The sequence below is a fragment of the Ruditapes philippinarum genome, unplaced genomic scaffold (assembly GCF_026571515.1).
Source record: "Ruditapes philippinarum isolate M1 unplaced genomic scaffold, ASM2657151v2 ctg35_1_1_1_1, whole genome shotgun sequence".
Taxonomy (NCBI): Eukaryota; Metazoa; Mollusca; class Bivalvia; order Venerida; family Veneridae; genus Ruditapes; species Ruditapes philippinarum.
The window spans coordinates 373,988-388,667 of record NW_026861019.1 but is presented as its reverse complement, the minus strand read 5'-3'; the positions used below and the strand labels follow the sequence as shown (position 1 = coordinate 388,667).

Here is a 14,680-nt window from a genome sequence, read left to right as displayed (position 1 = left end):
AGACTCGAGAGAGGGCAGTAATCCCTTTTTACCGAGTCTAGACAAATTCTACATTGTAAATCTTGGTTTTAAGTGTAGGGAGACCAGAAAGTTTATGCACATTCAACTTGTGGCGGGGCGAGGGACTTGTATGCTAGTCCTCTATTTTTCGTTGTTGTTTTGTGTAATTACATTCCTTTTGATAAAGTCAATGGATCTGTTGCATTGAAGTTATTCTAGATATATGTGTGTATTAAATTTAAGGTCAGCAGACAGATCTAGTCCAATTTATTTAGCATTAGAGACCAATCCGTTTCTAGGACTTGGCCTTGGAGCGTATATTGGTGTTTATTGAATCTACGAATGACTTAGTACTTTCAAGGGTTAAAGTTAAACTCGATGTCTCACTGCTTCTCCCACAAAACCATGTTGTCTAGACCGTGTTGGAAAATTGGCAGGTGATCTGATGAGGAATTGATGAGAAGTCGTGTCATCTGCAAATAATGTGGACAGAAGAAGATACCTTGTTGATATAGGGAAAGAAGCAGAGGTCCTAGTACTGATCCTTGGGGCACTCGAGATGAGCTATCACCATCCAAGACAGTTGTTTTTCTACGGCCAATAAGGAAGGACTGTGTCCAGTTTAGGTTTAGAGGACAAACACCATGTTCTTGCACGGTATTTAAGATTTTTATACTACTTTATTGAAATATTTAGAAGTCATGTACGTTAGCCACTTGAAAAGTTGTTAACAAGGTAATTAGTTCAATGAACTATGTCTCAATCACCTTTCTCTAAATCCATGCTGAAGATCATATAGTATATTGACTCTGGTGAGCTTGTAAGTACCACATGACCCTCTTATTATTCCTTTATTTCACATCAATATAAAGTATTGCTTATTTCATCATCATTTAACATTTTGACAGCAATTTGTTTACATCAGAGATAAGAGAGATAACTGGTATAAATATATTTCACTGTGTGTTTTATGTATGTAGAAATTAATGAAGAATAATTTACACTTGGTAAAAGAGAAGTGGCTAAATTGAATGGATCAAATTATGATTTATATTGAAAGATCACAAAGTGTCAACGCTGTTATCAATATCAAATAACAAAAACAAACATTACAGTAAATATAATTTATTGATATTATGACATAGTTTGAAAAATCAACAAAATAATAATGAAATGTACATGGTGTAAACAAAAGACGGATGATGAATTATATGAACGTGATACGTTACCAACAGAGTACCAGCACTAGTCATGATTAACATAAATACAAAACAAAATCAAAATTTCCCTCCATACTTAACCTAAATAACACTGACAACATATCATACTTACTCAAATAGCAATGAACAGTCAAAACAAATTTACTATCAACCCATATAAAGACTCCTAATAAAAATAAATACAGAATTGATAAAATTTCTTTTGCAAAATAATTTTCAAACAGATCCAGTTCCATGTTAACTCATGTTATAATATAACTTCTACAATTTAAATAAAACATATTATGTACATGTAGGTATGGGTATGTATCAGTGTTAATCATTTTGAAACAGATCTAGTCCTAAAAAGCCATGTTATTGACAATAATATAAGAACTTGAAAGTAAGTGGGTATTTTTCAAAAAAAAAACTTCATCTAAACTAGAAACAGAGCAAATTTTTTTTAATCAAATCTTAAAATATAAAGCCAGTTAGGTTGTGATTTTGTTATTAGGAGAGATTATCAAATTTGATAATTTCAGAATTTGCACTTTTACTCAATTAGATCTACTTACAAAATATAATAAAGAATAAAATGTTCAGGAATTTCTACAAAATGACTTATCTAATTTCTTTTACACTGATTGAAATAATGATTAAATAAAATAATAAAATGAGCCGCGTCACGACAAAACCAACGTTATGCGTTTGCGACCAGCATGGATCCAGACCAGCCTGCGCATCCGTTTGTAAGCGAAAAGCATGGATCCTGATCAGACTGTGCAGGCTGGTCTGGATCCATGCTGGTCGCAAACGCATAAAATTGGTTTTGTCGTGATGCGGCTCAAATGTTAGATGGTAACAGCAATATCAAACTGAATGTCACTCAAACTACATATAATCACTTACATCTCTTCTTAACTATTTCCAAGAGGAAAGAATAAAAAATACTTCAACAATTATTCCAATATCATAATTACCTTAAAATACAAATAAATCTTAGTTGAAAAAAAAATCTTAGTTTTGTTCATTCATTATTTACAATCCTATTTACTAAAATCATAACCCTCCAGATTGTATAGGTGTGCAGAAGCATTATACTAACTGAAAAAAAGTGTTTTTTCCCAGATATAGAACACCATGTTATAAATGTGCTACAAGCGTAAAGTTAAATACACCAATAACATAACCAGTCCAGTCCAGTCCACTGTGTACAACCAGAAAATTTATCTAATATCTACTCCATAAAAGCAAAAATGTATAATTTAAAATTTCTACATTTAAGCACCTAAGTAAATTTCTCCAAATTATTTAAATTACCAGACATACAAGAAAATTATAACATGTCTTTTTTGCTTCAAATTTCTGACAAAATTCACAGTGTATAACCCTGGTAGCATATTGTGTCCCTAGATGAAATATATATACAGAAATCACAGTCACTGTTCTACATTCACACACAGTACTATTGCATCTTTGACATTTCATATTTCACCGTCATAATTTCTTCATCTGATTCAATTAAAGTCTGTGCTCTAAAACAAAAATTGCAATCAAACATCATTTTGCCATATTTCATATAGAAGAAAATAACTGACATTTAGCATACAAAAAAATTACCACAGGAAAATAGCAAATGTTTGTGACTTTGATTTTAAGTTATACAAATGGCCCCTTTCCAGCTTTACTTGTGGAGGATGACCACAAATACCCCTTCTGTGCATCATTTCAGGCACTCCAGTAGAAACATCAACCTTTAGTAAACCAGCTGGATAGCTTACTAATACTTTCATGAAAATATCTCTATATGCATGTTCTGTTGTTGTTGTTGTTATTTTTCTATTTCAGAAGGCCTCATTGGAAATAAGATATGATTGCTGATGTATTTTCTTAATGTATTACCTTCTCTAAATAAAGATATAATTATTATTATTATTATTATTATTATTATTATGTCTGTGTAGATAAAAATAAAAAATTCCTAGTTTGATATTTACATATACTGTTAACACAACTTACTTGTCAGATAATGTTGATGGAATATTTTCTTCAACCCACTTCAAGTCATCCTCCTGTTACAAATAAAATTATTACAATATAAGTAACAATAAAAACATTACTATTGTCAACCATTAATATTTAAACCATTCCAAACACCTTTGCTCAACATATTGTAAATAATTTCTGAGTCTTAATATGTGATCAGTTAAAGTTATAAATCAAAACTTTCAGAATATTTGAAAGTACATGAATAAAAAAAAATAATAAATAGACCTCAGGAAAGAGAATGATTTTTAAGTGAATATGTACACCATACAATGTTTATAGATTTTATTATGATCCACGGTAAAGTTTAAGAACAAAATAGCAAAGTCTAAAGTGTTAAAGTCTTATACAAAATCAAATAACTCAAATATGCAAAATAACTTACAATGGAGTTTTGTTTTTGTTTTGGAGATCCATTTGTCTGCTTGGTTCTGTTTTTCATACCAGCTGTAAATAAATAAATTAAACATTTCACTCTGTCTTTAAAAGCTGTATGCCTCCAGATCAGTCAAAATTTTGCAAGAAAATCCAACTTTAGAAAAATGTACTAAGATTTTAAGAAAACTAAAAAAGTTTCAAGATTTAAATAATAGTTTACATGTTATAAGCAATTACTCATTAGTTTTTCAGTATTTATCACAATATTTCTACTGCGCTACTAATGAAGTAAGGGCTATTTTTGCACATTTTTACCTTTTTGGTAATTTTAAGCACTGCTCGTAAGGTGTAAATTCATAAATTTGTTCACTTTAAAATATTTTACTTTTAAAACCATTTCAAAATTTTCATGAATCTTTGCATGAATTTGAGCCATACTGCTTTAAACATTTATTATAAGTTGATTTTATAATGTATTCTGTATGATTTTACGGATTTAAGTAAATTTTCAAAATTCATTAAAAAAAAAACTTTCAGTAATTTCCTAATACAGTCTAGAACACCACAGGCAATCCACAAAAGTATGTAAACTGACCCTATACAAGCTAAGTAGATAGTATCAAGGTTACAATGTACATGTATGTACAAATGGGAAGCTGTCACATATAGCAACAATATCTAATTTCAATCTAGCATGTTTGTTTTTTGTTCGAACATTTTGAAGTATTTAATCATGTATATGAGATGCTTTATTGATAATGTACAGTATAATAAATATTATCGTACCAACATTGGTAATCTACAGTATAATAAATAGTATCGTACCAAAAGCATCGTTGAGGACTGACTCATCTTCCTCATCCTCATCATCAGCTGCATCAATCAACGGAGAAAATGCGTACCTATATAATATATATATAACAGACATTTACATCAATCAACGGAGAAAATGCATACCTATATAATATATACCGAAATATATAACTGACATTTACATCAATCATCGGAGAAAAGGCATACCTACATAATATATACACACAAATATATAACAGACATTTACATCAATCAGCGGAGAAAAGGCATACCTACATAATATATATATCCAAATATATAACAGACATTTACATCAATCAGCGGAGAAAATGCATACCTTTATAATATATATACAGAAATATATAACAGACATTTACATCAATCAGCAGAGAAAAGGCATACCTACATAATATATATACAGAAATATATAACAGACATTTACATCAATCAGCGGAGAAAATGCATACCTTTATAATATATATACAGAAATATATAACAGACATTTACATCAATCAGCAGAGAAAAGGCATACCTACATAATATATATACAGAAATATATAACTGACATTTACATCAATCAGCCGAGAAAATACATACCTACATAATATATATATACAAATATATAACAGACATTTACATCAATCAGCGGAGAAAAGGCATACCTACATAATATATATATCCAAATATATAACAGACATTTACATCAATCAGCTGAGAAAATGCATACCTACATAATATATATACAGAAATATATAACTGACATTTACATCAATCAGCCGAGAAAAGGCATACCTATATAATATATATATATACAAATATATAATAGACATTTACATCAATCAATGGAAAAAATGCATACCTATAAAATATATATATACAAATATATACAGACATTTACATCAATCAACGGAGACAATGCATACCTATATAATATATATACAAATATATAACAGACATTTACATCAATCAGCCAAGAAAATACATACCTACATAATATACACACAAATATATAACAGACATTTACATCAATCAGCGGAGAAAATGCATACCTATATAATATATATATATACAAATATATAATAGACATTTACATCAATCAGCCGAGAAAATACATACCTACATAATATACACACAAATATATAACAGACATTTACATCAATCAACGGAGAAAATGCATACTTATATAATATATATACCCAAATATATAACAGACATTTACATCAATCAACGGAGACAATGCATACCTATATAATATATATATACAAATATATAACAGACATTTACATCAATCAACGGAGAAAATGCATACCTATATAATATATATACACAAATATATAACAGACATTTACATCAATCAACGGAGAAAATGCATACCTACATAATATATATATACAAATATATAACAGACATTTACATCAATCAACGGAGAAAATGCATACCTATATAATATATATACACAAATATATAACAGACATTTACATTAATCAGCGGAAACAAGAGGGCCATGATGGCCCTGAGGTCGCTCACCTGTATATAGGCCCCCCAACCCCCACCCCACCCCCCAACATTGCAGGGCCAATTTAACCAAGGGCTTTTATTTGCACAAACTTGGTAGACACCCATAAGAAGATGTTTCATGCTAAACATCTAAGCTCTAGCTCATTGGGCTTTTTAAAAGAAGATTTTTTTACTATACACACATAGTTAAAAACAATGACACCCCTGGGGCCAGGCCAGTTTTGACCCAAGGACTTTTATTTGAACAAACTTTGTAGACACTTACTAGAAGATGTTTCATGCTTAATATCTAAACTCTAGCTATTTGGGTTTTTTCAAAGAAGATTTTAAGTTTTTGCTATACACATATAAAGAAAATCAATGACCCCCGGGGCGGGGCCAATTTTGACCCCAGGTCTTTTATTTGAACAAACTTTGTAGACACTCACTAAAAGATGTTTCATGCTTAATATCTTAACTCTAGCTATTTGGGTTTTCTCAAAGAAGATTTTTTAAGTTTTTGCTATACACATATAAGGAAAATCAATGACCCCAGGGCTTTTATTTGAACAAACTTGGTAGACACCTATTAGAACATGTTTGATGCTAAATATCTTAGCCATAGCTCTTTGAGTTCTTTAAAAGAAGATTTTTTAAGTTTTTACTATATGCATATAGGGAAAGTCAATGACCCCTCCGGGCGGGGCCAATTTTGACCCCAGGGCTTTTATTTGAACAAACTTGGTAGACACTTATTAGAACATGTTTCATGCTAAATATCTTAGCTCTAACTCTTTTGGTTCTTTAAAAGAAGATTTTTTAAGTTTTTACAATATGCATATAGGGAAAATCAATGACCCCCCCGGGGCGGGGCCAATTTTGACCCAAGGGCTTTTATTTGAACAAACTTGGTAGACACCCATTAGAACATGTTTGATGCTCAATATCTTAGCCATAGCTCTTTGAGTTCTTTAAAAGAAGATTTTTTAAGTTTTTACTATATGCATATAGGGAAAATCAATGACCCCCCTGGGCGGGGCCAATTTTGACCCCAGGGCTTTTATTTGAACAAACTTGGTAGACACCCATTAGAACATGTTTCATGCTAAATATCTTACCTCTAGCTCTTTGGGTTCTTTAAAAGAAGATTTTTTAAGTTTTTACTATATGCATATAGGGAAAATCAATGACCCCCTGGGGCGGGGCCAATTTTGACCCCAGGGCTTTTATTTGAACAAACTTGGTAGACACTCACTAGAAGATGTTTCATGCCAAATATCTAAGCTCTAGCTCTTATGGTTTTTTAAAAGAAGATATTTAAAGTTTTTTCTTTCGGTTGCCATGGCAACCAGAGTTCTGCATGGAATTAAATTCTTTGAACAATTTTTAAAGGTGACCACCAAAGGAACATTCCTGTGAAGTTTGGATGAAATTGGCTTAGTGGTTTATGAGGAGATGTCATTTAAAGTAAAAGTTTATGGACGGAGAACGGACGGACGCCGGACGAAAAGCGATCACAAAAGCTCACCCTGTCACTTTGTGACAGGTGAGCTAACAAGAGCTGTCCGTAAGACAGCGCGCTCGACTTTTTTATTGCTTGCCAATAAAAAAAGTTTTTGCAGTAAAAGGCAATACAAGAATCTCTGTATTTTTAAAGTGAACAATGGCCATGAGCATTAAGATATTTTTTTAGATTTTTTAAGTTTTTTAGTGCTTGCCTATAATACAAAACATTGACAGTTAAGGGCCATAATTCAAATAAAATCTTTGACAGAATTACCTTCTCCTGGACATGTTTGGGAATCATGATTGTAAACAAGTATTCCAACTTTCAAATTAATATCTCAAACAGTTCAGTCAAAAAGTGGACTGGTACTAAAAACTTAACCAAGATTCTAAGTCGATAAAAGGCCTTAATTTTTAAAACAAATCCTTGACAGAGTTACCTTCTCTTGCGTACAGATGGGGGTAATGATGTGAAATAGCATTAAAAGTTTCAAAGCAATATCTCAAAGGGTTAAGGCAATAAGTGGATTTTACCCATATTCAATGTATTTTCTAAGTCAAAAAGGGGCATAATTCTGTCAAAAACCTTGACAGAGTTATGTCCTCTTGTCTGTTGATGAAGGTCGTGATGGTAAACAAGTATGGTCAGTTTCAAAGCAATACCTCCAATGGTTTTGAAATAAAGTGAGGTGGTACAAAAAACTTAACCAAGCTCAATACACTTTCTAAGTCAAAAAAGGGCCATAATTCTGTCAAAAACCTTGACAGAGTTATGTACTCTTGTCTGTAGATGGAGGTTATGATGGTGAACAAGTATGGTAAGTTTCAAAGCCATACTTGTAATACTTCTGAAATAAAGTGGGGTGGTACGAAAAACTTAACCAAGGTGTGACGCCAACGCCGACGCCGACGCCGACGCCGGGGCGAGTAGGATAGCTCCCCTTTTCATAGAAAAGTCGAGCTAAAAATGCATACCTATAAAATATATATACACAAATATATATACAGACATTTACATCAATCAACGGAGACAATGCATACCTATATAATATATATACACAAATATATAACAGACATAAAGTAACCTCTGAAGAGCTAAATGTACCGGATAAAAAATATTTTCCAGGGATTCTTTGGGTTATTAATATTATGACTCTTTGGAATAAGATGGAAATATATATTAACAAGAAATTAGGGTAAACTTCTTATGTGTGGTGCTTTCCCACATGTGTGATCAGAAATCACTATTGCATGACTTGCACCACAGGATGGTATTCTCTGATTGTGTTAAAATAGCACAATGTACTTCAATCTACAAATGCTAATTTCACACAAATCTATCTCTAGACTGGATGCATGATTTACACTGTATCTACTTACACAATGATAAAAATAGTCATGGACATAGATTGAATATATTTAAATTAAAACAAGGTTTATATAATCTCACCTCTGGTTATTTGATGAAGGTCTCCATAAAATCATGATAATTGCTAGGATAACAGAGAACAACAAATGCCAGTATGCCTCATCTAACCAGATCTCTCTCCATGCCTGTAATTACAATATCATACTTACAAACAACTTCTCTCACTATAAAACAACAACAAATATCCCATTTGGAATATATAAACAGATGAAAAGATCATAAAGAAGGAAATAATCTAAGGTGTATAACCAAACATAAACTTTGTTAGGTATTTGTCATGACCATTTCAATTGAAAACTTTATAAAATAAGAAAACAATTTGAGAAATACAAATGAAAGTGTCGAATAATTATATAGTTTTGAAAACATGAAACCTCTTATAGAGTATATACAGTATTTATCAAATACACATGCAGATTTTACAACTCCGTAAAAACGGTATTGCACGGCCGTGCATATAATTTGACTTTACGACATTTGCATTATATAAACACAGTGTTAAGACGCAGTGTTAAGATGCGCTAATTGTTAGCATTATACTATAGGCACGTCATTGAAATATGATTCTTTTTCAATCTAAACACTATTTATTTTGGATATGTGATAAATAGAATATTTTACTCATGTAACATCAATACTAAATTTAGTGAAATAGTTGAATAAAATAATATTATGCTCGCCAGAGGCTCGCATAATATAACTTGTTAAATAAGTTCAGTATTGAACTTACACTCATTCAATATCCTCTATATAAAATCAATATAAAACCACATCAACAAATTCATCAATTTTTATTCTTTAATCAGTTAATCATTCAGCTGCACATTTTCATCAATTCCATCAGAATCAAATTGTACGAAATCAACATTTCAGAGATAATAAAAGCTTTAAAAATCTTGATAGATTCTGACAAGTAGCATATAACTGAAAGTTTAATCAAAACAGATATTATATAAAGAGAGAATAGATTACCCTTAGACAAGTCTTCATCTTGATCTGTATTATTGACCATATCATGAAAATGATTGATGCTGGAATGATAAAAATTATTTTGGTAACTCATTTATTTCAATATCAAAGTACACTTACACTACCAGCTCACATCATCTACAGTTATCTATCACAATTAAACGTAATGAGCCATAGACCATATGTGTACTATATCTGGCAATAAGTATAATATTTGATGAACAACAGAAGATACAAATATAAGTGCTGAAGAGAAAGGGCATATCAACAATAATTTTCTAAAGTCTAGTTACAACATTCTGCCTGCACTTTAAAATTTCTACTCATCATAAAACTTTAAGGAATAATATTTCTTGTTATAATAGAGTGGCATTTACAAATAATGTAAATTAAACAAGAACAAAAACAACATAACTTTTGGGAAATATCAATTATATCATAGTGAAAGATCTATGATCACATTACTATAACAAAACCAGGCATATTTTCTTCAAATTAGAATGAAAGTCATGTATGTTGATATTTATACACAAACCTAATACTGCGAAGATGAGAGTATTTGTAAAGTGTCTATAGAGAGCTAGTTTAACAACATTCCTCCTCAAACGTAACTGTCTAGTTGTCTGAACAAGACTTGAGAAGATCCACCAACAAATAGAAGCATCAACAACTGCTAGAGGTACAGCAGCCAACATCAGATCTGTAGACTGATCTCCCTTTGGCTGAAATAATCATAGATTAACAGTCTATAATCTCCTGTTGTTCTATACAAATATCTGTCAGCATGGGAAAGTAATTAGAAAGCTGTGAAAGTACAACAATATCATTTTTTCATAAAGTACCTGGGTAGTGTGTTACTATCCTCTAGTTAAAGTCAAAATATTTATTAGCATAAACATATATACATGTTTTTCACCACACTTAATTGGCAGTTAGATTAACAATAGTAATATATAAGATAGTATGAAAATATATAATTCAAGTTTCATTTTCATATTTTACCAAAAGATGGACATATATAAGTATTTATAATCACATACCATACAAATCATGTCATATTTAATACAATAAATCATAAACATGACAAATACTTTAAAGTAATGTATATTTTATCACAAAGCATTGTGTATTATATAGAGGATATTTGTTTGTTTTGCATGTAAGATTGAAATATAATTTCACTGAGTGAACACCAGATGCAATATTTTCACGAGTGGCGTAGCCACGAGTGAAAATATAATAGCTGGTGTTCACGAATGAAATATATTTCAATCTTATATGTAAAACAAATTAATTTTCTTTTTATTTCATGCGTTTTAAGTTATTTTAAGTAATTCTTACTGATTTTACCGCGTAACGTCGCGCATTCTCCTTTGTGACGTCATCACATCATGACGTCACATCATCAATTTTGAAATATAGTTCTGTTAAATTTCTCTAATTTTGTTACATTTTTAACATGATGTATGGTGACATCGGCTTTCGTTTCCTAAAACGGCAAAATTTACGCATGACGGCATTTATTTCTGCATGTTATTCCATTTATTTATGATTTTCTTTTCATCCGCATTCAGATATAGTCCGGCTACAGTGAAAATTATATTTTATAAATTTCACTAGTGGTTTATCAGAATATAATCATCTGATGTATTACAATAAAACACTGGAAAGCATGAAATAAAAACAAATAAAGTCTAAACTCCTTTTAAATTTCACATATTCCTTATTTTACGTATTCACTGCGTTTGTAATTAATTCAGTAAGTTTAGTTTTAATTACCTTGTTGTATCAACACCACATAGCCGACTAATGAATGAATAGTGTCTTTTTTATTAATCTCAGTCTATCAAGATCAAATTTAAAATCTTCACTCAGCAAAGCTATGAAACATAATAAATGAATTATATCAAACCTTTAATGTTCTCATACTGCCTTCAATGGTGGCTAGGATAAAATAAAGACCACCAACAAACAGCACTTTATGGAAGGTAGGGCCTAATCTGGGCCTGAAATACAAAACATCCTTACATAAACATTAAGTGCATTATAATAACAAGATTTATTCCAAAAATCATTTTTAATGCAAAGATTCCCTTCATTCAAAATAATTTTTAGTAAACAGCAACTGAAAATGCATAAAAATTTACCCTAAAAAAGTGCAATGCTGGGAGAATGTCATTTATTAATATTGACTTTTGATGTGACATACTGTAAATATATAACATTAAAATAATTTCATGTCAGCATCCTAAAACAACAGACACTGGTGTTTAAACAGAAAATACAGTATGTACACTGGATATGTTTTAAGTTTCATGTGAATACAATCAGTTGATGCTGCAAGTAATACTTTAAACAACAAGACAGATCAGTGATCACATTTGTTGCATGATGCAATTGCATGTTGCAGCTACTGTGAAACATGTGTTGTTGAGTTATTGATTGGAAACTGTTTTTACCTACAAGGTCAATATGACCTTCATCTTTGACCTCTTGACACCAAAATCTATAATGACTACTTGCCAAGACCAATTCACCTATTATATATGTATTTTAAAGGCCAACAGCTCATGGGTTGCCAAGTTATTGATTGAAAACAATTTTTACCTATAAGGTCAATATGACCTTGATCTTTGACCATGACCAAAAAATCAATAAGGGTCATCTACAGGCCAAGACCAATGCACCTGCGAAGTTTGAAGGTCAAAGTCCCATGAGTTGTTCAGTTATTAATTGGAAACCATTTTGTAATTCAAGGTCAATTTGACCTTTGACCTAAAGACCCCAAAAACAATTGGGAATGAAAAATCCATGAACAATCCCCATACCAAGTTTGAAATTCCTTGGCATTAGCATTCTTGAGTTATTGATCGGACACCATTTGGGACGGACAGACAAACAGACAAATGCAAAGAAATATACCCCCACTTATTTGAAGGGGAGCATAATAAAAGGCCAAAACACTTTTTTTATCCAAGGGCCCTAACTAAGCCAAAAATCATTCAACCAGAAGAGCCGTTATATATGCACAAGTAATCAGGGTACCAATCAATCCTGTAAAGTTTCACTCAAATAAAACTTAAAAAAAAATTTTTTTTTTAATGCAGTAACTCATTGAACTGGAAAATGCCGAAGATATGCCTAAGTAGTCTTGGTACTGTAAAATCTTGGATGATATAGTTTTTGAGGAGTAGTCCAGACAAGTTTTGTGACAGACAGACAGATGACAGAGAAGTGATCCCTATATGTCCCTATATGTAGCTGCTACTGTGTAGCAGGTCCCACAAAAATGTTCTATATTCACTAAGGGCTATAATTCAGCCAAACTTGGGCCTTGGTAAACTGATGCCCTGGTGAGTAGATAGCCCCACTATTTGTCCAACAGTCAAGCTAAAAATATTATTCTAAGCTCAGTTTTAGAATAACATTGTTAATCTGTTAATTTAACAAGTAAAAGAATTGTTCTTACTTGACAATACCAAAGCCCACACTAACAATAATGACCAACATTCTAGCAAGAGCACGCTTCAATGATGAGACAACTTCAGCAAATATCACAGTACCCTCTGTCACCGACTTTCCATTGTTTGCTATATTCTGGTAGTCAGCATAGAACACAGCTTTCTCTAACATTCCTGACAATTGAGTAACAAAGAGTTAATTTATTCTATATTGCAATCAAAATCAAATCATTCCCTCTCTTCTGTAGATATTAACATAATTATATGATGCTATCTAAAGTCATTTCATCACCTTCTTGTACAATATTACTATACAGAAATGATATGTTAATCAATTCTACAATTTTCTTATACTTTTATTTGTGTTTATTGCTCTTTACAGGTATCAACATTAAAGTTAATGATTTTATTTCTATACATGTCATGTGGGAGAAATTTTACTTGCATTATAATATTATCTAATGAATGCCAGTTTTGACAACATAATGAATGTACATCTGAAATATGTATAATGAAGTTACATACCTAGAACAATGACACCACCAATCCAGTACTGTAACCTCATTAAATCTCTCCAATTACAGGCCAACAAAACCAACCATACAAGTCCATATATTATATATACAAGTCCCATAACTCCATAAAACTTAAAATATATCAAAACATCTATGTCATTTATTTACTTATAACATACTAGATAATGCTAAATGAAACTTATAACTCCCCTGTTTTTTTTTAAATCAAATTACACATTCACAATAACTGTTCAGATTATTTCATAATTGCATCTAATAAGTAATATGTATGAAGGCCACTTGTTATAACTTAACAAGAGTGATTTTTTGTAAAGAATTAGGAAATAAAGATATTACAGTAGATTCATGCAAAGAAAAGAGTTACAGAAAACAACTCACAATAAGCAGCGGCCAATCTACAGCTGATATATATCCAACTTTTCCTTTCATAGCAACAGTCACTGAAAAATAAATAAATAAAATTTCTGCATTTGATAGAAACAAAAGTTGCGATTTTGCAGTGTAAAATGTCAGAGAGCCTCTAACAAGCTAAAAGCAATTAACTAATAATAAACCAGATGGCTGCAGTACACAGCTAATAAACTTGTATTAATTGATTTGATAAACACGAGAGTGCAATTAAAAATAGTAAAATTCTTGGTTAATTAGTCTTGTTAAACATTTATCAACACTGTAGTAAAATTATATCATCACAAGCACTCACATTTTATACCAACAAAAATTGTAATATTATAGGATGAATGTTCAAAGTTATATAGTTAATCATTAAATCAGAGCCAATAATTTACCATGAAGAGATATCAATCAGGTTCTACTATCAATACAAATATGTACAATGTTTGCTAA

General features: G+C 31.1%; 1 protein-coding gene across 2 annotated transcripts in view; it reads right to left on the bottom strand.

Moving 5' to 3' along the window:
* Positions 1-1,109: 1,109 nt before the first annotated feature.
* Positions 1,110-14,680, bottom strand: part of LOC132714249 (transmembrane protein 87A-like) — a 31,081-nt gene continuing 17,510 nt past the window's right edge. The window contains exons 8-18 of one of the 2 annotated variants that reach the window (XM_060697073.1): positions 14,213-14,274; positions 13,824-13,944; positions 13,307-13,472; positions 11,750-11,843; positions 10,373-10,559; positions 9,841-9,899; positions 8,890-8,993; positions 4,449-4,525; positions 3,631-3,692; positions 3,219-3,271; positions 1,110-2,734 (exon numbers count right to left, since the gene is read on the bottom strand). In XM_060697073.1, coding sequence (XP_060553056.1) covers positions 2,665-2,734; positions 3,219-3,271; positions 3,631-3,692; positions 4,449-4,525; positions 8,890-8,993; positions 9,841-9,899; positions 10,373-10,559; positions 11,750-11,843; positions 13,307-13,472; positions 13,824-13,944; positions 14,213-14,274 — 1,055 coding nt within the window. In that variant the 3' untranslated portion in view covers positions 1,110-2,664. Of the gene's footprint in view, positions 2,735-3,218; positions 3,272-3,630; positions 3,693-4,448; positions 4,526-5,775; positions 5,876-8,889; positions 8,994-9,840; positions 9,900-10,372; positions 10,560-11,749; positions 11,844-13,306; positions 13,473-13,823; positions 13,945-14,212; positions 14,275-14,680 lie in introns of those variants that run through there. The other variant, XM_060697074.1, reaches the window with a different exon arrangement.